This window comes from Podarcis pityusensis (genome assembly GCF_964106645.2).
Source record: "Podarcis pityusensis genome assembly, chromosome: 1".
NCBI classification, from domain to species: domain Eukaryota; kingdom Metazoa; phylum Chordata; class Lepidosauria; order Squamata; family Lacertidae; genus Podarcis; species Podarcis pityusensis.
Genome location: NC_138028.1, coordinates 39,886,314 through 39,909,413, shown reverse-complemented (window position 1 = coordinate 39,909,413; position 23,100 = coordinate 39,886,314). Strand labels below are relative to the sequence as shown.

The 23,100-nt window shown below is 40.6% G+C and overlaps 1 protein-coding gene across 5 annotated transcripts in view; it reads right to left on the bottom strand.

The window, feature by feature from the left end:
* Positions 1 to 10,094: 10,094 nt before the first annotated feature.
* Positions 10,095 to 23,100, bottom strand: part of CDIN1 (CDAN1 interacting nuclease 1) — a 128,256-nt gene continuing 115,250 nt past the window's right edge. For 4 of the 5 annotated variants that reach the window (XM_080979299.1, XM_080979302.1, XM_080979301.1 and 1 more), the window contains one exon: positions 10,095 to 10,996. In XM_080979299.1, the coding sequence (XP_080835425.1) occupies positions 10,882 to 10,996 (115 nt within the window). In that variant the 3' untranslated portion in view covers positions 10,095 to 10,881. The remainder of the gene's footprint in view (positions 10,997 to 23,100) is intronic. The other variant, XR_013978983.1, reaches the window with a different exon arrangement.

Genomic DNA, 23,100 nt, shown 5'->3' with positions numbered 1-23,100 from the left:
GGTTTTATTCATCATCGACCTGGCATTACACAGCAACACCTTCAGGTCATGTGGGTTTCCCCTGTTGATTCCAGTATCCATCCGGTCAAGGCCAGACCCGGAGGCAGGGATAGTCTTCAAACAAAAACTAAACCTGCCTCCTCGGTAATGACATGGTCTGGTCTTAGAGTAACTCCGCCTCCTGCCCATGATCACCGAGATCGGATGTCCCAGTGCTCCCCCCCCCCTGTGGAACTTGTCCCAGCCATCGTGTTGGCTGGGGCCTCACTCCCAGGCAGCCCTGATCCCGCCCCTTAAAAACAAAACACAAACTATACAGAACCAATAAAACAACAACAACAAAAAAGGAACAGAACAATTATACTAAAATTAATCCCCAACCAAATATCCATCCCACCCACCCACCCACCCCCAACAAAGGAAAAAGGAAAAAAATAAATAAAAATTTAAATTGCCACCGACTGCTTGAGGACAAAGCACATTAACCACTTGGAACAGGGAAGCAATGGCAGAACACTTCCCACACTTCCCCAAAAGTGTGTTCCAAATAAGGGCCTGGGCCACGCCCCCTGGGCCAGTTGGAAGAGGCCCTGGAAGGGAGCAGGCCCTGCAGTCCTCCCCACAGCCGATGGTCCAAGGCCTCACCGCAGCAGGAGTCCCTTTATAGCTGGGAGAGAGGGCCTGGGCCACGCCCCCTGGGCCAGTTGGAAAAGGCCCTGGAAGGGAGCAGGCCCTGCAGTCCTCACCCAGCCGATGGTCCCAAGAAGATCAAACCTATCCATTCTTAAGGAAATCAGCCCTGAGTGCTCACTGGAAGGACAGATCGTGAAGCTGAGGCTCCAATACTTTGGCCACCTCATGAGAAGAGAAGACTCCTTGGAAAAGACCCTGATGTTGGGAAAGATGGAGGGCACGAGGAGAAGGGGACGACAGAGGATGAGATGGTTGGACAGTGTTCTCGAAGCTACCAGCATGAGTTTGACCAAACTGCGGGAGAAAGTGGAAGACAGGAGTCCTTGGCGTCCTTTGGTCCATGGGGTCATGAAGAGTTGGACACAACTAAACAACAACAACAACCTCCTGCCACTTGCATGTGTTGCCAGAAGATTGTTCAGAAGAAAATGTGGCCGTTGGGCTGATAAAGGTTCCCCACATTGGATATAAAATAGGTGTTACCATGGAGAAGGACCACTTCTGTGTTGCTGCTAGTTGGCAGACTGCAAGTTGAGGCCCAGTCAACCAAGTCTCATCCAACGATCCTGATGACTGTGTGGGTCAATGTTGGGAAAGGTGTTTTCCGGAACGTTCTCCTTTTGCCATCTGGGAAGCTCTAGCTCCCCATTTGTGGAATGCTCTCCCCAGGGAGGTTCAGCTGACACCTTCACCTTTAGGCGCCAAGCAAAAACTTTCCATTTCAACCAGGCCTTTAGCTGATTGACATCCAATGCCCATTTAAATGTGTTGTGGGAGGGCGGGTTTGCGTCTGTTCTTATTTTTATTATGTATTTTGTGTTTTTCATATTGTAATTATGTTGTGAACTGCCCTGAGATCTACAGATGAAGGGTATTTAATTAATTTAATTAATAAATTAAGTAATTTATTATTATTATTATTATTATTATTATTATCTGTAGCATGTTTCAGAGACTGAAAAACAGTATTTTTTGACGATTGATCTCTGGATAGTACTCCTTGTTATTTATATAATTTTATAGCCTGCGTATATATATATTTAAACTCCAGCTTTTACATTTGCAATTGTAAATACGAGTATTTATTAAATAATTATATTTGTTGACTACTTATATAATTTCTATATATGCATTGAGCCTGCAGTATGTTCTAGAGTCCTTGTCTCCTTGCTGATTTAGAATCCTTGACCCCTAATTGCAAACCACTTTGAGATATTTCTTATATAGTAAGCTGCCCCTCAGTTGACAAAGTAAATAAAACACATTAATTTTCTGATACCGTCATCAAGAGGGTTAAGTACATGTTAACTCTCTCAAATGGCTATCAATGGTGCGTAACAAGTTTAACTTTGGCTCGGTTGCACCCCAAAGGCTGGCCTAAACATTAGAACTACCCTATCTCATGTTATAAAGCAGGATATGGGATTACAGTTTGTGATAAAACATGCAAAACTCAAATACTTCCAGCAAACACTTCCAGGAAATGGATATTATTGCTTATTACAACAGCTCAAGGCTTCAGCCACCAGAGAAAGGAGCTAACTTTCCAAATATCTTTCATGTCCAGTCTATAAATTTCCAGTTTTCAATAAAAATTACGTAATTGATCTCTAGCCCTTTTATTTAAGGTGGGTGCAGGAACATCCCCATCCCCGTGGGCCAGATCCTTATCTCCTCCCATCCTGCAGACCAACTTTGACATGGGTGAGGCTATCCACCTGCCAATCATTGGGTGTCATCATGCCACCCAGTGATTGATGGGTGGGTGGTCCCACCCACCTGTGAAACTTGATCCATAGGGTGGGGGGAGAACTACTTTGCCTGCTGGGAAAGTGCTGGTGAAGCAGCACCAAACACCATGTCCTTGCCTTTGCCCTGTTCCAGTTCAGTGAAGGGGCAGCGCTTGAAGCACCATAGACAGCTCTGAGTGAGCAACGTGCCCAGACAAAGGCTAAAGGGCAAAGGCCTTTTCAACCTCTGCCTCCAGTCCACCTCTCCTAGCTTCCTCCACTCATTTGTGAGAACTGCAATCCTTAAAGGACCAAGCCTCTAGTCTGTTGATGGGCAGGTCAATGCTACCTGGGTTCTTGTTTTGTGCACTCCTTGCACTGCTGGAATCACAATGTAGGCTGGGAGGCACACCTGAGGCTCAGAGGAAGGTGCTTGAGAGATCTGAGTGCGGTGGGATCTGGTCCAAGGTGCCTCTGATGTAGTGGCCCTCTGGTCACTAAGCTCAGAATATGGCTCCTTAGCTGGTGACTCCGCAGCTTCTGGAATCTTGATCACTGCTTGATTCTGGAGTCATGACAGCCTCTGCCAATTCCAGCCACTGAGAACTGAATGTGTGTGTATTTTTGCATAGTGTTGCCCCAATCTGCACTGCTTTGCTATGATAGAGTGTTGATAGAGAAACGGTTGCTTACAGTTGTTTTATTAAATATCAAGCAGCTGCATTTGCTGTATTCTTTTCCGCAACTGCAGAAAAACATTCTTGTTTAAACAAGGCTACCCAGGTGCTTAGAAAGCTGATGTGACTTTCAACCCGAATTAATACTTTAACTTTTTGGATGTTTTAAACAGTTGCACTTTCTTCTTGATAATTTTCTTGTTTTATCTTTTTGTAAACAGCTTTGAGTTTTTTTTCTATAACTAAGCAGTGTATAATTTTAATGAAATAAATTAAACACAATAAACTAATGCCTATTATATTTTTATTATGTTGCAATTAACATTATTTTCCCTCCCATTTTTCCATCAACTTAATAGCATCGTTTGAATGAATGTAAAGCATGATTTAGCTTTGCAAAATGCTTGCACACTCCACAGTCTCAATCTTTTCTCCTTCAGTACAGCCAAACAGAGAGGAGAGGGGAGATAGGAGCATGTGAGCCCAAGCTTCACACAGCCTTGTTCCTATAAGAGTAAACATGGTTCAGCACTTCCAGTGTGATGCCTTAAGACAGGAGTCTTAATGAGTGTCTTTAAAAGCATCAGCTGGTATAAGTTCCCCATAGGCCTCAAATAAATCTGCCCATATCATGTCTTTCCAAATGTAGGGCACACATTTCAGTATTGTCAGGATTGCACCAAAAATTATTGGACCAAACTGAAACAGTTAAGGCTTCAAAATGAGTCTCCACCCCCTGTAATATGGAAAAGTTTAGAGGAGACTTTTGAATCTCTTTGATCAAGCTTTGAAATAATTTTACTGGATTACCATTGTACTAAAAGCATAATTTATAGTAGCTGACCTAAGCTGCTCTTTGTATAAAAGCCATATATTAAACAATGGCAGGAAAGCAAAAAATGCAACAGGAACTGAATCTGCTCTGTTTATTATTTAGCTCATAATTGCATCTTCCTTATTTAATCTTTTGAATTCTGGCATGGTCTTAATAATAAGGGTTCAAATAATGTTTACTATACACAGGAGGGAAAGCCTTGAGTAATACACCCTGTGCCTTCAAACTTTGTGTAGCATGTGACCTTTCCTTAACCCAAGAAGGCCTGTTTTATAAAGATCGTACTAGATAGCTCCACTATAAAGCGTAATTTGCTGCCAAGCACCACTCCTAGCCATCTTAGTTAACATTTCTGCATACCATTTTAAAAAAAATCTTTTCCCACAGCAGTTCCAAAAAGCCAAGGTTGGCACAAGCCTATCCACTGACTACTTCTGAGCAAGTTAACCAGAACGAGAATTTACAGTGTAGATGATTGCATTTACAGCAGGTATCTTCAACCTATCTTCAACCCACTTTTAACCCAAACATGTGTTTGGGATGCATTTTGAATTATTATTTTTTAACCATATATTTGCATGGAGGTAGTGCTCCTGTTGTGACCCACTTTGAATCAGGCTGTGACCCACTAGTGGCTGCCGACCTACCGGCGGAAGACCAGTGATTTGCAGCATAGCTCTCTGCCCTTAGCAATATGAATCAAGCTCACACATTCTGGAGCCTAATTTCAAAACACAAGAATACAGACAAGGGCCTACAGCTCTCCTAAGGATGTTGCTCTATCCAGTACAACGGGTGCTGGTGACACATTTTTTGTCAGGGTGATGGAAGGGCATCACGGGAGATAAACTAGAAACCTGCTGCCAAAGATTTGGCTAATTAGTTCAAATTGTTATGTGAAATTTAGCTGCTACATGTTTCCAACAGATGCATTGTCTCTAGTTAGGGTTGCCAGATCAGATGACTGCAGTAGGTTTATTGCCACCACTGAGAGAATCCTCCTGTCACAGTATATAGTCTCAAGTTCACAACCCTTTTCTTCCCTGGACTCTTTGGCCCATAATTCTCAGCGGTGCTTTTTTTCTAAAAAAATGTTTAAGGGTACTCTCATTTTGACTCAAGAAAATCACCATTTTATAGTTCAAATCAGGAAAAATAAATACAGTGGTACCTCTGGTTACGAACTTAATTCATTCCGGAGGTCCATTCCTAAACCATTCTTAACTTGAGGTACCACTTTAGCTAATGGGGCCTCCCTCTGCCACCACGCTGCTGGCGTGCGATTTCTGTTCTCATCCTGAGGTAAAGTTCTTAACCCAAGGTACTACTTCCAGGTTAGCGGAGTCTGTAACCCAAAGTGTTTGTAACCTGAGGTGTTTGTAACCCGAGGTACCACTCTACAGTAAATGGACAAAAGTACAAAGATTCACAAAATGTTTAGGAGAATGCGGACCCCGGCATCCCCCCAGAAAAAAAGGCACTGGCTATAGCTAGATTCTCACTGGATTCTCCTTTTTTTGAGTTCCATGTTTCTACCAGCCTGTGTTTTCCCAGTTCCTCACTTTCCCCTGCATAGCCTACTTTGCCCCACTTTCTCAAGCCATCTTTATTCTTGGCCAGCCTCCCTAGTGGTCATGTCTCCTCTAGCTTCATCTTTCCCCTTAAGCATTCTCTGATCTAGGCTGAACCATGGGCCTCTGTTGAACAGATGTGTAGGAGATTTGGCTATTGCATCATAAAGACTCTTGTATTTGTGGTAGAATTTGTCCCAGGAAGACAAGTGTTGAAAGCTAATGCACAAAGAATACTATGGGAAAGTGAATAAACAACACTGGCTTAATATGATTCAGAGTGAATCCCCCCCCCCCGCAAACCAGTGTTTTCATGTGTGTTGAGAGCTTGCAAATGTAGCCTCTCAGAAATGCTACCACATTCACCTCTATGGTGCAGACTATAATATCTGCACATTGTCCAGTGTGTACGGGGTCTCTTCCCATTTAGGTCAAGGGGTAGGTCAATCTTCTGGAACTCATATGGATTCCTGCATCAATCAATATGTGTCCAAAATAAAGAACATCCTGGAGCTCTTCCTTCACACTCTCTATCTTCTAGCATCCGTTGCACATTTATTTTTGGCATTCATTCATTGACATAAGTAAAAGAACGAATAGATTTTTATCCTTCCCTTTGGCTTCCAGAATAGCACTAGGGCAACTCCCAGCTTCATTTCGCTAACAGTCAGCACAGATGGAGGAGGGCTGGTCTTGCAATTTTGATTATCTTCTCGGAAGCCCAAAAGCTGACACTGATTCAAGATTTTCATTCTTGCTGTTTATTTATTAAAATCCTTTATAGACCACATTTAAATGAAAAATTACCAAGGTGGTGTAAAACGCAACACCATCAACTGAAGCACACTAAACGCCCTGGAAGATGTGTGTGCATAAATATAGCTTTATATTCTGCAAACTTCTGGATGAGCAGAAAAAGAGACAGGGCCACAAAATGATGCATACACATTTCCCATCATCTACCTCATCAATGGGAAAAAATACAACTACAGCCAAACATCGAATCCCAAATGCCTACATTTTGGGCTCCCAAACGCCGAAAACCCAGAAGTAATGCTCTGGTTTTTGAATGCTTTTCAGAAGCCGAACATCCGGCGCAGCTTCCGCTTGAGTGCAGGAAGCTCTTGCAAACAATTGGAGGCCGCACCTTGGTTGTTGAACATTCCGGAAGCCAAAAGGGTTTCCGGAATGGATTCCATTCGACAACCAAGGTTTGACTGTACATCAGCCACTGCCATGCTCATTCCTACACAGAAGGAATCTGACCCTCTCCTCTGTTCAGAATTATTGTGGATGTCCCATTCTGGCATCCAATGAAATGTGGGCATTTTTGAGGGTGTGTGTTCACTGCAGGAGAGGCTGAGCATGTGCAAATAGTAACACAACAGGAGGCGCAAATAAACTCTCATGCATTGTGGATTCCTAAGGGAATGTCTACTGAGAACTTTTGCAGCCGCCATTGGAGGCACTGGTGGGCACACTGCCACTTGTGGGTGCAACACTGGTGACCCCTGTGTAATTAGGGTGTTTGGTTTTGACTAGGGAGCCCTGCATTCAAATTGTGGAGAATCCCTACTCGGACACAAGGCTTGCTCAGTGGGTCACAGGTTTCCCCCCACTCTTACCAGTTTGTTGAGAGAAAACTTCATTATGCCACTGAGGATTCTGAAAGAGTCTTAATCCGAACCGAAGAAGTCACTCGTCATCACTATATCTCCCCCCACCCCCATATCTACTTAATTTTAACTCCACTTCCCTCTCCATTTTAGGAAGATCTCCCACCCCCAAGAATAACAGAAAGGTAATTAGCTGAGCCTCTGGCAACTGAGAATGAGCCCATGTGTGTCCATGTCTCATTATTGATGAACCAAAGATTTTCCTTTTATCTCCATATTGAACTCATTGCACACAAATGCAGCAGTTTCTATGGCTTGGGGAAAGGCCTTTTTACAGTGTTTGTAAGAGCAGATGCTTGGTAAGTCTATATATGCCAGTGAGAACATCATTCAGTTTTATGCCCACTTCTGTTTTCTTGCTTGGCATAATTCATTAGCACATTCTGCAGAATACTCTCTCCATAAAACTGGATTTGGCTGTAATGTTAAGGTTCTAATGACTATAGCATTGTAAAAAAAACACAATAGGTTTTTTTAGTTGTTTTTTTTTTTAAACCCACTTATAATTGATGTGTATATTTGATAAGGAAAAAATACACATATGTTATTATTTTGCAATAGAGCACCATTTTTAATTTATCAGTTTTTAAAATAATTTTGCTGATGGTAAGGCTGTGGAAAGAGAATTAGCAAAGTTCGACAGCAAGTCTTTATGACTTGCTTCATGCTATTTTTAAAATGATTATATGGGCTCATTTCTAAATAAAGTCAAAAACTTTGATTGAAGACACCAATATAGTCTGCCAACCTGTTATGTCACAACGTTATGGAGGGGTATAAATACTAAGATACAAGCACCTCGTTTATTTATCTTTCCTTAACATAATTTAATGTAAAATTCAAACAAAACAAAGATTAGATGGGGCTTGAGCAGGATTTTCAACATCTGTGCAGATAAATTTAATTTATTCCAAAGACAGGGAGAGAGAGAACTACTAAGCCATCTTATAAAGGCTGCTGTTGCAGATTACTTCACACAACAGAATGCAGCTGTACCACCTCAAGCAAATCCAGTTTTACCCTTAAAACCTCCCCCACCCCATTTAGACAACCCTCATCTTCAGTTTTGTATGGGAATAATGCTGGAATACTATTTTATTTTCACCTTTTGAACAAGTTTTATGTACACAAGGCAGTAACACCCTGAATATTACTTCTGTGTAGTACCAGTAAGTTACACACTACAGATTTCTTCTGCCATCTTTTATGTGCAAGCAAACCTACAAGCTTGTTGCAGTATGTTAAACATAAATGAGTTACAGCTGCTTGAAATAAGGTCTTGCTGAAAGTTTAATATTTCAAAGAAACATACCTCAAAAACTACAGGGTCCTCTGCAAAATAGGCAAGCTATGGTCTACTCTAGGAAAAACACTGAGATTCTTCTGGAAATGGATGATGGAGGGGGCAGGAAGAAACAAATGTTATTTCTTTTAATACAATGAGATTTTCCCATTTTCATTTTAAAAAGCAGCAAAACTGAGTGAACTCTGGGGAAAAGGTAACTTCAGGATTTGCTCTGCCCTTTTGACCTAGATGTCTCACAAGCTCTGTTCCTGGATCTGATCAGGGTGTGTGTGTAGAGTGTTTCAGGGGAAGGATTGCTCTTATTAAGGGCAGTGTGGGAGATTGCAGTAAAACATAACAATGCATGACTGCTAGTTGGTGTATTAAGGGGTTAAGGATCACAGAGTTGTATTGCTAGATAGATTCAGTTTGATCATACCCCCTCTCCTCTGGAAAGGAAGTGGAGCTTCTTTCCTCTTCCTTATCTCTCTATCTCTGCAACCAGGATGGACATGCTTAAGCTAGCTCCAAGCTTAGAATGCATAATCGAAGTTGTCCTGTTGTATTTTCTACCCAAGAGTGTTCTGCCAGCATTATCATTGCTGCTGCATGGAACAATGCATGGCCGAGACCTTGAATATCTGCAAGTAAATCATTTTAAACTTACTTCTGTGTGTGGCCTGCTCATAGCAAGAGGAGTAGAAAGAGGTTAGCTGCTGCGTGCAACTGAACTGGTTAAAAAGTTTTAGCAACCTATATTCCTAACCCTATATTACTGCTTAACTTTTTCTGCTACTCTGTCTCTGCAGGAGGGTGTGCAAAGCCCCGTGTTTTGAATCCAGACATTTCTGAACCCAGCCATTTTCTTTAGCTCCTCCCCATGCATGTGGGTCATAGAAATTCATATTTAATTCCCCACAGCCAGAACTGCCACTACCACTGCTGGCTGTAATTGTAAGAACTTGTGTGCTGGAGCTTGCATTTTCCTCCTCCCTATCATTCCCTTTTCCTTGTGTGTTACATCTTTTTCGTTTGCGAGTCTGAGGACAGAGCGTGTTTTAGGAATGATTTTTGTGAGACGCTCTGAGATCTTTTTTGCTTAAGGGGAAGGTATAATTGTGATAAACAAATAAATGAATGAATGTGTAAGCAGAATGTTGTCTTTCCTTGCTGAGATGAGTACATAAAGATATGAGAATGTTAGTGACTGGCAGAAAATATATAATATGAATGTGGGTCGGACCAGTTTCTGAAGCAATGGAAAGAGGCTTATAATAGCTTGTCAAAAGAGTATGAAAAGCAGTGATAATTATATTTCTTCCATTTCCTTCTGCCACGAAAGTGGAATATACATGATGAGCTTTGAGTACTTGTTGGATGATGAACTGAGGACTTCAAATAGGCTATGGGAGTGCAGGAGGCATCCACTTAGGGTTGCTATAGCCTGAATAGTTTTATATGCTTGTGAGCATGACCATTAGGTATTGAATTCATATCCAAGGGTAATATATCAGGTACATAGCTCTGATTCTCAGGCATCTCCACAGCATGTCCAAATAAAATCTTTGCCTTCATACTGTTACCGAAAAGATCTTTCTAACACAGATTGCCAGGCTAAGACTCAAGCTGTAACAATGCCCACTTTATTCTAAAATATTAAAATGTCCATTACAACTTAATATATACTATAAATATTTCTTGACTTTTAATTTCAGGATCGGACAAATGAGACATTTTTTTGTAAGAGAGAATAGCATTTCTACAATTATGCTATTGCTTTTAACAGCATGAAATGAGATAAATACCAGTAATTAAAATTTACATTAAAAGGGTCAACTGTCTGGCTTTGTGCCCAGAAACCCTGGAAGTTCAGAGTTAAAACAATGTATTGCCAGATGACTTGCTTCCCTAACCTATAAGAGCCTGTAGTAGCTTGGCGCAACAAGACCATTTAAGAATGGAATACTTAAGTTTGTGTTAGCTAGGTTTTTAACATTTACCAGAAAAGAGGCTTGTGTGACAGAAGACATTTTTTTAAAGTGACTTCATAACTGGGAAGAAAACTGAAAGCCACACCTTTCAGCCTCCACATTTCTTCTTTTGTTCAAAGTGCAAGGAGAAGCCATCCGGAAGGAAGAAAGATTACGGCTATCTATAAACTGTTTGACAGAGACAGAAATGCTGATAATGTTTGGGCTGTGTCTGTATTTTTTGGCTGCTTGCATCAGCAGAGGGTTGAAGTAAAGCAGAGACCCTTGATGTGTTTGTCTAAAGTAGTAGTAGTGTGATCCTGGGCTGGAAGAGTTCACCTGAAGTTCAGGGCAGATGTTGCCAGTAGTTTATAGTGCAGGAAAGTAAAATTGCTTCCGGATTCGCCTTTTCCTCTCATTTTTTCTATCACCCCCATGGAAGTCTCAAAGAGTAACTATGTCTGTAGGGAAGCAGTCTTTGAGCAAGATACCACGATTGCGATGACAGTCCAACTCTTCGATAAAGCCATACCAATAGATAACTAGTCCGGGACCAAATCTAGGGTAAAAAAGAAAAGACCAGACATTATTAATGAATAATCACACCAACAAGAAGAGCATAAAAACATGTGAAGCTGTGAACTATTAATAACTCTGGAAGCAGGTCATGGAAAGTGAGCAAAGCGCTTTACAGGTATTGAAGATAAAGCACGTTTAAACGAAAGGCTGTGTTTAATCTTTCAAAGGATCTCCAAAGATTCTTACTGGACAAACAAATATTATTTGTTATTTCCTTGAATATTAGTTAATAATAGTCCATTAAGAACCTTTGGCTGAACACTACATGATTTTTAGAGGAGGCTCTATATTATTTTGCTTTCCACATATTCCAGCCCTGATTATTTCAGGATTAAGAAAAGGGAAGAGTATGAAGAAGAATTCAGAGAGGAGCAAAGATTTCAGTATTGTACAATGCTTACTATTATTTGTAATAAAATCTCTACAATGAGGAATTGCGCAGGAAACTATCAATGCTAAAACACAGTTCATCACAGGTTTATTTATTTATTTATTCTAAAACTCTCCTGCTTGTGCCTTAGAAATTCCTCAGATATTACTAAGGCTGACTGATCCCTACTAGGCAATCTCAGGAAGTAGCCCCATGGCCTATTTTATCCATCAGGAAGTTCAGACCCTCAGGCTGGGTTCATAAAGAAGTAATCACTATCAATCATTGTGTAGTGATATGTTTTGCACATCAGTTTCACGTTTTTCCTACTGAGAGCACTTAATTAAAGGGAAGCACTACTTTTGGTATAGTATTGCAAGAATTTTACAGTGAAATCATAAATTATGAATGTTAGGTTAGTAAAAGGATGTCTAAAAACAGAACAGCCTTCTATAGTCTAACGTTACACCAGGCTGTACAACACGAGGCCAGAAAGCTCTTCCCTTCTCCCTTTCTGTGATTTATTGCATGGCATAGTGAACTTGCCAAAAACAACAGTACAGGATGAGCTGTTAAGAGACTGTATGTACAAGGTCAGTGGAATGTCATATAATGGTTTGTACACGGGTCTGAATTCACACCAACATGGTAGTCAGCTTTTGTTAAGGGCCTTAATTATAATGGGGATGTCTCAAGAGAGCCATAACAATTTAAAAGTCCGCCAAGTCAATAAAACATATTTAAAAACGTGGGCAGAACCAGGCTGGCTTCATTGGGGTGGTTCTTTCCAACACTACAATGGAGGGACCGTTCCACAGATGTCTAATGAATAATGAACAAAAGCGACAAAACCTAGTGGACTTCTTTTACCATTCTGATTAGACGGAGGACCTTTCTTATATTCAACTGCTTAATTCGGCCATCTGTGGATTTATAACCACTGCCTTCCTATGCTTTCAGAAGCAATTGCTGTGTATAGCATTTTTCACTCTAAAACCTTGGGTATTTTAGAATGACAGGTGCTATGTAAGGACTAGTGTTGCAGATTTAGCTGTGTTAAATAATTCTTTCGAAATGGTGATCGGCAGTAAAACCAGATTATAGTGGCCTACAATAGATCCTCTCTTGTAACCGCAAACCATGGTTTGTGGTTATGTTTCAACTGGCCCACTGAATCAACTGGATTTCTGTATTTTATGCATTAATGTTATTATTCCTTCAATGCCGGACAGGATGTATCTCATAACACAATGTCTCCATAAATCAAAGGTAGCATATGCGTAACATCCATACAATCTCTATTCTAATTCCTTGTTCAAAAAGACTTAAGTGAAGTACTTAAAACCAAAATTAACTTGTTGGCACATTTAACATTTGGCACTGACTATCAGAAACTCCTGCTGCTAAGCACTAATTTCTCTCTCATTAGCTCGCAGAATCGGAAAATCACAAACAATGCCAGTAGTTAATTATTGCTGCCTTAATTTGAAAAGTCATTTAACCTTTTTTCCCTTTTGTGTCAACGGGAAGCAGTAAAGAGGTCAAAGATAGAAGCAAGAACCACCCTTTTTAATTTGAGACTCAGCACCATTTTTCATAGATGCATAGATGTGATTTGTGAAGAACCCAATTCAGGGCTGCAAATTATAGAGTAAGTGCAGAAACTTATTTATAGATTAATTATACGGTTAAACAAATTGGTGACCAACCTTCCTTTTGTGATCACTTTAAAGAAAGTTAGGCTGAACGGAAAATGTTACAACTATTGCTCACTGTGATGAAATCAGAACATAGGAAGAGCCCTGTTGGATTAGACCAAAGCTCATCTAGACCAAATGCCTCTGGGAAGCTCATAGACAAGGCATGAGGGCTATGGCGCTCTCTTAAAAAAAGAAAACATGGAAACAACCCAGGAAAGTCTTTGGAATCCAAATCCAGTGTCAAAACAAGAGACTTCTGTCTAAAAAGAAATGCGTTTCATAGGCCATTATGCTGGAGCAATGTGATTTATTTTGAAAGTCCAAGCATTAATCAGTGAAGAAATCAACAATGTTGGAGAAATGACCTTTTTCAGACAGTTATTAGACTGTGCAATGTAAAAACCTTTTAGTTTTTACTCGATGCTCCTATTTAAGTGCAAGGAACGTGTGGATTCCTCTTGTTCCCAACTCCAGAAAATAAGACCATTTCCCACAATCTGTCTGCAGTCTTGTAGCCCATTTCCTAAACCATTTATAAAGCAGGCTATAACACACACACACACACACACACACACACACACACACACACACACACAAATGTTACCTTCAAGGCATTGTACAGATTTATACTTTGTGGTCAGACTTGTTAAACTGGGGGCTGAACACCAATGGGATAGAGGGGGGCACTAGAGTTTTTATACTTGGTAAAAGAAAATAATGGGTTATATGTATTGACCATAAATTTACTGAGTAGCCTAATCCACGAGATGCTGTACATACTATTTAAGCCTTTTAAAAAATACTCAAGTGCAATTCCCAGAGAAAATGGTTACCTTAAGAGTTACACTGAAATGCAAACAATTAGCTAAAGTATATTTGTCAGAAGACTGGAAAATTTACAGATTGCCGTGAGCAGAAATTCAACCATTATGAAAGCAATCCAGCACATTGATTTAACCAGATATTACAATTATATTGATTGTCTGAGGATGCTTTCATAGAAGTTGGAAGGGGCCCCAAGGGTCATCTAGTCCAACTCCCTGCAATGCAGAAATCTCAACTAGATCATACATGACAGATGGCCATCCAACCTCTGCTTAAGAACCTCCGAGGAAGGAGAGTCCACAAACTCTTGTGAGAGTCTGTTCCACTGTCGAACAGTTCTCATTGCCAGAAAGTTCTTCCTGATGTTTAGTTGGATCCACCTTTCTCATAACTTGAATCCATTTGTTTGGGTCCTACCCTCCAGAGCAGGAGAAAACAACCTTGTTCCATCTTCCGGCCCTTAAGATATTTTAAGATGGTTATCTTATCTCCTTTCAGTCTTCACTTCACCAGGCTAATCATACCCAGTTCTCTAAACTATTCCTTACAAGGCTTGGTTTCTTTGGGTTTATGTTTCCTAAATATGTTTCCTAAAGCCACTCCCGACCTAAGGAGGGGGAGGGGTTGTGGGCTCACGCCCCTGACTACATTCTCGCGGGGCTGGCGCCAGCCCCGCGGGACTCAGGGATTCCCCAAACTAATTATTATTCATTATCCCACAGCGCTGGCCAATCGGCAGGCGCTAGGGGCGGGCTTACAATGGGGCACTTAAGGTCGGGGAAGCCCTGGCTCGCCCCTTTTCCTTCCTTGCAGCAGCTGCGGTTTTTCCCACCCACCCGCCCTCTAGGTTTGCATTTGGACTTTGCTATGGGCTTCGGCTGGTCGCCGCAAGGGGCCTGGTAGGAGTTTTTCCATTTGGCTAATTGGCTGTATTTTGAAGCCACTTGGTTTTTTCGCCTACCTCGTAGCAAAACGTCACAACTCCTCGGTTTTGGCGGTAGGCATTGGCAGGGGTATTGTTATGCAAATGAAGTTGGGGGGGAGGAACGCCATCACCTCCCCCAAATCGTGAAGGGTAGTTCGTTAAAGGACTCCGGGGGGCGTCGCCTCGTCCGAAACCTACGGAGGCTAGGGCCTAAAGCGCGCCCCCGAGCGGTAACCCCTTGGGGAGCGCCTAGGGATGTGCATCTCGGGGGCTCCCCCTGTTGGTGCTTAACCCTTCCCGGTTAGACCGGATAGTCTGTTAGGGCCAATGCCTAAAGCCAATACCACTCTTACCTGTAATCAATAAAGTTGTGGCCATTTTCGCCCATTAACTTAAATTCTGGTGTCCGGTGTCTTTATTTATTCCATCCGTGGGAAGGGGCGGGAATTGCCACTCATTGCCAGAAAGTTCTTCCTGATGTTTAGTTGGATCCACCTTTCTCATAACTTGAATCCATTTGTTTGGGTCCTACCCTCCAGAGCAGGAGAAAACAACCTTGTTCCATCTTCCGGCCCTTAAGATATTTTAAGATGGTTATCTTATCTCCTTTCAGTCTTCACTTCACCAGGCTAATCATACCCAGTTCTCTAAACTATTCCTTACAAGGCTTGGTTTCTTTGGGTTTATGTTTCCTAAATATGTTTCCTAAATAACTTTCCCAACATGCCGCACAGCAAATTGCTTTGGAAAATGAGGGAACTTTTAAAATCAGTTTATGACACAGCTTGGCTGTATTTCATAAATCCAGAATCCTACTGAGAGCACCCTTGTATGTTTGCTACATTGTTTGCTACCATATGTGACCAATCCTGTCTCCTGGATACTTGCAAAAATGTGGTTAATGTGTGCATTCATTAATTTTGTGCATATACAATACATTGAACACTGTGTACAGGTAACTGTGAAACGTTACTAATAATTGACAGATTTATCTCATAATGTAATGGAAATTATTAGCTGTTGAAGTCAGATGTAACATTAAAAGCACCAAGAGCATAGTCCTTAGCTGTGCTTCAAGCCACTTTTCACAACTGAATTTTGTGGACCAGCGAATTGAACACTGGTTGAAACCTGTCAAGTCTTGCTCTTTTGTGCCTACCAACCTGCTTGCCAGGTACTACTGTCTCTGCCTCCATCTGAAGCCGGTGAAAGATTGCAAAGTGTCTTGCACTGCAGCCAGGCTCATGGTGTTTTCAAACACTTTTACGTATTTAGTAGGTTTGAAGAAAGGAATACATAGTTTTCTACACATTATCATATATCTGTTGAATACAGTTTAACTCAAATGCACTATTGCTTACGCAAAAAAAAGGATGTTTTATTTGTGTGGCAACAATTGGAGCATTAACAGACTGTAGGAATGCTGCAAGTCCTTTTTTCTGGCTTATTTATAACTCAAAGCAATTGTTTATTTTGTGGACATTAAAACCATCTACTATTTTGGTGGCTATTGGGGAGTTTAAAATGTAAACTTAAAACTGTATACAGTGGTACCTCGGGTTACATACGCTTCAAGTTACATACGCTTCAGGTTACAGACTCCGTTAACCCAGAAATAGTACCTCGGGTTAAGAACTTTGCTTCAGGATAAGAACAGAAATTGTGCTCCAGCGGCACGGCAGCAGCAGGAGGCCCCATTAGCTAAAGTGGTGCTTCAAGTTAAGAACAGTTTCAGGTTAAGAACGGACCTCTGGAACGAATTAAGTACTTAACCTGAGGTACCACTATACTGAGAAAAATTGACACAACAGTGGATGAGAAATATGCATTATGTGAAAAGCATTTAAAATACATTAATCATGTTCACATTGAATCATTCCAAACTAAGAAACTAGCCATCCAACACATAAAGGGCATGAACCATCTATGGCTGCCTAGGTGGGAGATGATCCTCATGGGGTTTTTTAAACTCAGTTTCAAATCAGTTCCCCTGGGTGGGGAACATACACTGCTGGGAGGAAGATGACCCACGATATGCTAATTGAGACAGGAAGAACAAGATAGGGCTCCCATGCACAGATGACCAGACTGGCATTTGAATGTAACTTCAGCTTCTTCCACTGCACCTGTCAGCAGCTGACTAGCTTAGGGGATGCAGAGCAGGCCACAGACCTTTGTCCTCTGACACCTCACCACTGTTTTCAGAAGCCACCTCACTAGCCAGCACTAGCAGGGAGCACTGCAATTTGTTCAGTCAACTGGAGGCCAATGCATAGGCTCATTAGACTCACTCTTTCCTAAGGTCCTCTTCAGCAAGATACTTGACACTGCTTCTCTCCCCCCCACCCCAAACTCTTGCCAGTTTGGAAGCTCCTTTCATATCCATTTGCCTTGGGTCTCCACACCCAGCCATGGCAATGCATGATCTTGAGTTGCTTTTATCCACCTTGTGGTTTAGATGAAGAAACCCGGCATTTAATGAGTCTAAATGGCTTTGGTGCAATAAAAAGGATTTGCCAAGGAATTATAATAGAAGCCCACGTTAATTGTAGCCTCACGTCCTATGCGCTCAGTAATATGGGCTGTACATAATAAAAATCACAGGATGGTTTTCAAGATCCTTAGCTTACTAATCTTTTAAGTGGTGATGGTGAGATAAGGACTAGCAAGAGAGAACTATGCACAGATTATGATTTTCCTTACTACTTGCATAAGGAAAACAGAGCAAAAACCTAACATCAGAGTGAATTCTACCTTTGAAAAGAATTCTGCCAAATGGCTGTTTCATGAGTTGTACGTAAAAATATAATGTTCTCTCTACAAAGCTCTATCTTCATTCCAAATCTTTCATGCCTATTAACCTATTCTGGAAAGGCTGCAAGTAGGGGGGAAGCCCTCTATTGTCTAATTCCCCCAAGATCCAAACTATACATCATCATTGAGAAGAATTAGAAGCAAACATTTAGTTAAGCTTGAAACTGACGGACTTAAGAGGAATGCCAGGCTGCAAACTGCCAGGGTGACAGAAAACATGAGACAAGCTATTGAGAAAGGTTAACCTGAGGTCCAGACAGCCAAAGTGCTGGTCAACTCATCTTGCCATTAGGTGATTAATAGTTGTTTATTTTTAGGGCTTGAACTAACAGGCCATCCTGGGGCCAGTGCAAGATGATATCTGAATAATCTCTGGCTGCCTTGTGCCAGAAGAAATCTTTTCTTTTTTCAGCTGTTGATCTGGCTGCAGTCCTTGCCAGAACAGTGAGATGTGCCAAAGACAAAATCTCTCCCACTACATGTGTCATACTGAGGTGTCACACACCCAAAAGGTGACTAGGTGGCTAGGCCTCAAGTAATTAATTCTTTATTGGGAGCCTAGGCCAAAATAGTTTTTGCTACAACCTCCTTTTCCTGAGGTCATTCCTTCTTCTAGCCAGAGAAAGTATTCTACCTGCTGGTCTTTCATGACTGATCTTAAAGAGACAAGGCTCAACAGACTATATTAACACCTCCATCCCTGCAACTGTTTAGAACAAGGTTTCATAAGCACTTGTCTAATTCATCTCTTGTTGTAAAGTAATAATTTATTTAATAGTCCAATCTATCTATTGACATAAGGCAGGCATCCATGCTATGTTGTTTTATATACCTATTGACAACTTTTTAAATTTTATTTCAGCAAGCCTATCCAGATATATGATTTGGTTGCCTACATTTGTTTTAACATTTTTTGCTGATTTTATCTGTGTTTTAGCTGATAAAAAAACAGATTTGTGGTTTTTATCTACAACTTTGCAATGTATCCCAGAGATTCGGCCTTTGATTAAGCAGTTTATAAAGCTTTTCTAAATAAATAAATCAGGCAAAGTTTAAAAAAGGCAAAGTTTTAAAAAAAGATGATTTGCATCACTTTCAAAGTAATAATAATAAATAATAATAATAATAATAATAATAATAATAATAATATATTATTTATACCTCGCCCATCTGTCTGGCTGAGTTTCCCCAGCCACTCTGGGCAGCTTCCAATCAAGTGTTAAAAACAATACAGCATTAAATATTAAAAACTTCCCTAAAGTAGAAGGGTAACACTACAAAATACTAATTGAGTGTAAGAATGTCATAATAGCCTGTTGGATCCGGGCAATGGTTCATCTAGCCCAGCATCCTGTTCTCACAGCAACCAAGCCCACAAGCAGGATTAGAGCATGAGAGCGTTCTCCTCTCCTGTGGTTTCCTGCAACTGGCGGCAACTGGTATTCAGAAGCATTATTGCCGCCAACTGTAGAGAGAGAGCCACCATCTTAGTAAGCACTGATAGCCTTTGCTTGAGAAACAGGATACAAATCAGTAGCGGATGATGTGTTGGGGCTGTGCCCCTTACCTATTCTCCGACTGGCTAAATGGCTGGTGCATAACAGGATGGAGACAAAGAGGGGCCAGGTGAACGTGAGATTGTTGCGGTGCTAACATGCCAATGGAGCCAATCTGGTGCTTCTGCCTGTGTGTTTGCACTGCACCAAACTCACTGCTTACTTGCCCATCTCCATCTCAGCATGCAGCTGCAACTCAACCAGGTAACAACCCCGCTGCCTGCTACTGCATACTACTGTAATTGAGCAAAACCCAATCAAGATTACACCAGCATTTTTTGACAGCCAGGTGATTCAAGAGCTAGCAAATAAGGGGGGGGGGGAGCTGTGGCCTTTCCTATGCTATCGGACTTGCATCAGCCCCTGTCAGCATGACCAATGGGCAGGGATGATGAGATTAGATTTGAAGGAAAACAACATCTGGAGGGCCACAGGTAAATAGAGGCTTTCATCAGAAAAAAAACTCAGTAGGAAAATATTATTATTATTATTATTAATTGAATTTATATATCACCCTATACCCAGAGGTCTCAGGGAGGTTCACATAACAAAATCAAAATATAAAACCAGAAAATATATAATCAAAATAAATCCACCCGTTTCAGTAGCAAAAGCTATTACTCTCACAAGTTTGGATGTGTAGAGATCACACTTGCATTTCAAACCAGTGAACTTGGCAAAGCAAAATGTTTCTTTGGGTTTAAAATGTCTTTTGAGGCAAATAGTAACTGATAAAGGGGCAAAATCTTTCCTTGAAACTGCACATGGATAAACAGGATTCTCATTTCTAAACCTGTCAGTCTTTGACTTTCTACCTGCTCTACTTTTACATTTACATTTTTAAAGCATATTTTAAGAGCATGCCTAATAGATTAAGCATTATTTTTAACTAAGTTCAAAGGGAAGAAAAAAAAAAAAACCCTGCAGCTTTGCTCATGCTACCTGATTTCACTATGGCAACAGGAGGAAAATGGTAAATTCTAGAGATTAAAAGAGCTATAATTCCAGTTGAAGGAGTAAAAGTAAGAATTACAATTCATTTGTAATTCCAGGTAATTTACACCACCTTTGAACTATTAGTTAATTCTAAGAACCTCATTTTCCAAGCATGGAAACTTCTAAGATATTACACAAAGTGGATTGAGAAGTTTGTTTGATTAGGCATTGATTTCTCTTTACTGTATTTATTTGCTCTGGCTTAACACATAAGTATTTATGTATGTGTAAATTTATGGAAATGTTCGCTCTAGAAAGGCTTTTGCTTTTAAATACTGGTCTTAATAAAATACTTAGGAGATGATAATCCAAGGGATGATGGATTTTAGGATGTTTTCTTGATCACATAAAATGAAACCACTAAAAATTTTCATGGGATCTTGTGATTCTCAGGTAACATTCCCTTTAGCATTTTATAACTCATGGGTAAATTAGCTTTATTTCAGTGTGGGCCACAAAGAATTCTGTACCGTGGGTGCACTAAAAATAGAATGACAAAGTGTAAATAGTGGGATCATTCTGGCTACTTATTAAGGTATTTATATCTTACCTTTTTAGAAGGCGAACAAGCGCTAAGAAATAGCTAACAGAAAAGGATGCTAAAAACAACACAAGACTAAATAAAACCACTAACCCCAACCACTAACAGAACAGTTGTAAAAGAGAGAGACAGGCAGAGAGCCTAAAACAGATATTTTGTCAAGGGAACACTAGAAGAAACTCAACAAAAATAGGCTAGCAGAACTTGATGCTACTTTTCTATGTACAAGGATATTGTGTGTGTGTGTGTGTGTGTGTAGTATAATTTTTAAATATTTACTTTATATATTGGGGCGCAATCCACTCCCACCACAGGAGTAGCTGCCTGTTGGTTATGTTGGGAGCAAGGGCCACTGTAAACAATAGGACTTACTACTGAGTAGACACATATAGAATTGGTGTGTTAAATGTACCTCATGGTTTGTGTTAAAACACACACACACACACACGGTTAAATAATTTTTCTTTGTGCAAACATCTAGGCATCAAATAGTATTTCAGACTGAAACCAATGTGTCACAAAAGTCAGTTACAAAACACCCATTTAAGTTAATGGTTCAGGATCAAATATAGCCTAAATATGACTGAATGTATGAGGGCTGTTTCATACTAGGAAAAATCCTTTCAAGATATACTCCACTGGTTTGGCCCAACTGTGATGAGGATAGCAGCTGCCATTAAATAAACAAATCCTTATGTTAATAGGTTAAGTGCTTGGCTATGCCGTTGATAAATGTGAAGCTAATATAATCAGTGGCAGTAAGAAACCATACAATTGGCTGTTGGCAGAGCTAATCAGAGCTTCCAGTTTTCACAAGGGTAAAGTTTCAGAAAGATGTCGACTCTAGGCCTTTTGACCTAGATGAGACTTTGGACATGCCAGCCTCGTGTTCTGGTAAACAGGCTGGAACTTTGAGTGCAAATCAGTAACATGTGCCCTTCACTAATAGAACACATGGCTTTAAAATTAAAATGCAATGTGATCGAGTGCTTCGGGATATTTTAACAGTTAAAAGAGAATGTGGCCAGATAAAATGCTTAGGTCACATCTTTTATGTCCCCTTCCCCACTTAAAAACCTGGACAAATTCAATTGTATTGTATTTCTTTAAAATCTGCTGGAAAAACAAAAAGTTCAGTTAATTATTTCATGGTTGATTGTCTGGAGGAAACGAGGATGTTGTGTTTTTCTCTACAACATATGCCACCTATTAGATAAATAGGCTTCACTACATCCAACTAACAAAAAAGAAAAAAGGGGAAATGACTTTGCAAATACATAAATGTAATAAAAACGGCAATAATATATAGATAATTATTTTTTTTCTAATATGCTACATTTGTATTGGAACAGAATAATGGACACACACACTTCATCTGTATCTATCTACACAAACACACGCAAACTAAATAGATGTCTATACACACCTACTAAATATCGTTAATCAATAGTTTTATTCCAGCTCTGAAACAGAGGCTGAATTCATAAATTCTTCTTCAGATAGTGAATTCAGTTCTCAAGTGACAATATGGTTGTAGATGAAAAATGAGAGGGATGTGTCAGCATCTTTGGTGGAATCCTGGGGCCTAAAGAAGCACAAAAATGTTTAGGAAATAAAACTCCAAGGGGGGGGGGGGGCAGCTCAATGAAGACTGAGCTTACTTAGCGGTCAGACAACGCTAAGTTACACTGGGTCAGTTTCTACATGGCCTCTATAAACATATTTCACAGCTGAGCAAAATGTTCTGATGGTTCTAGTCTACTTTTTTGTCATTCTCAATGGGAGACAGCACAACTAATCTGTAGCGTACTGCAACAGATATTCCCTGGGACGGGGCAGTGGTGTGTCACTGCACACCATAAGCTGCAATCTCAAGAGCAAACCATGGACAACATGCTAAGCCAAACCATGGCTTAACTCACAGGAGCACAACAGCAGGAGGAGGGGAGGAAGAGCAAAATAGCTACTGTCTCTGTTCCAGGAGCCCACATGCTCTCGTGTTTGCACTAAGCCATGGTTTGACGTAATGTTATGTCAGACTGGGCCAGTACAACATGAACATGTGAGACTGATACTGAAGCACTTATTTAAGGGCTCTGGAGCCAAAGCGGTAAGAAGGAAACAGCAACTTTGGTGGCAACGGTGCTGCATTTTTAAAAAAATCTGCAGTTAAGATTATTAATGAGAATCAAGTTAGCATGACCAAAAAAGAAAGCTAAGTGAAGGAAGTTCACATGGACAGACAGAATGCTGGACTTAGATGTGGGTTCAAAATCTTTGCATAGCTCCGAAGTATGCAATTAAGTAACTACTGTACAGGACAAATACAAAAAGAATGAAAAAGCAATTAGTAATGA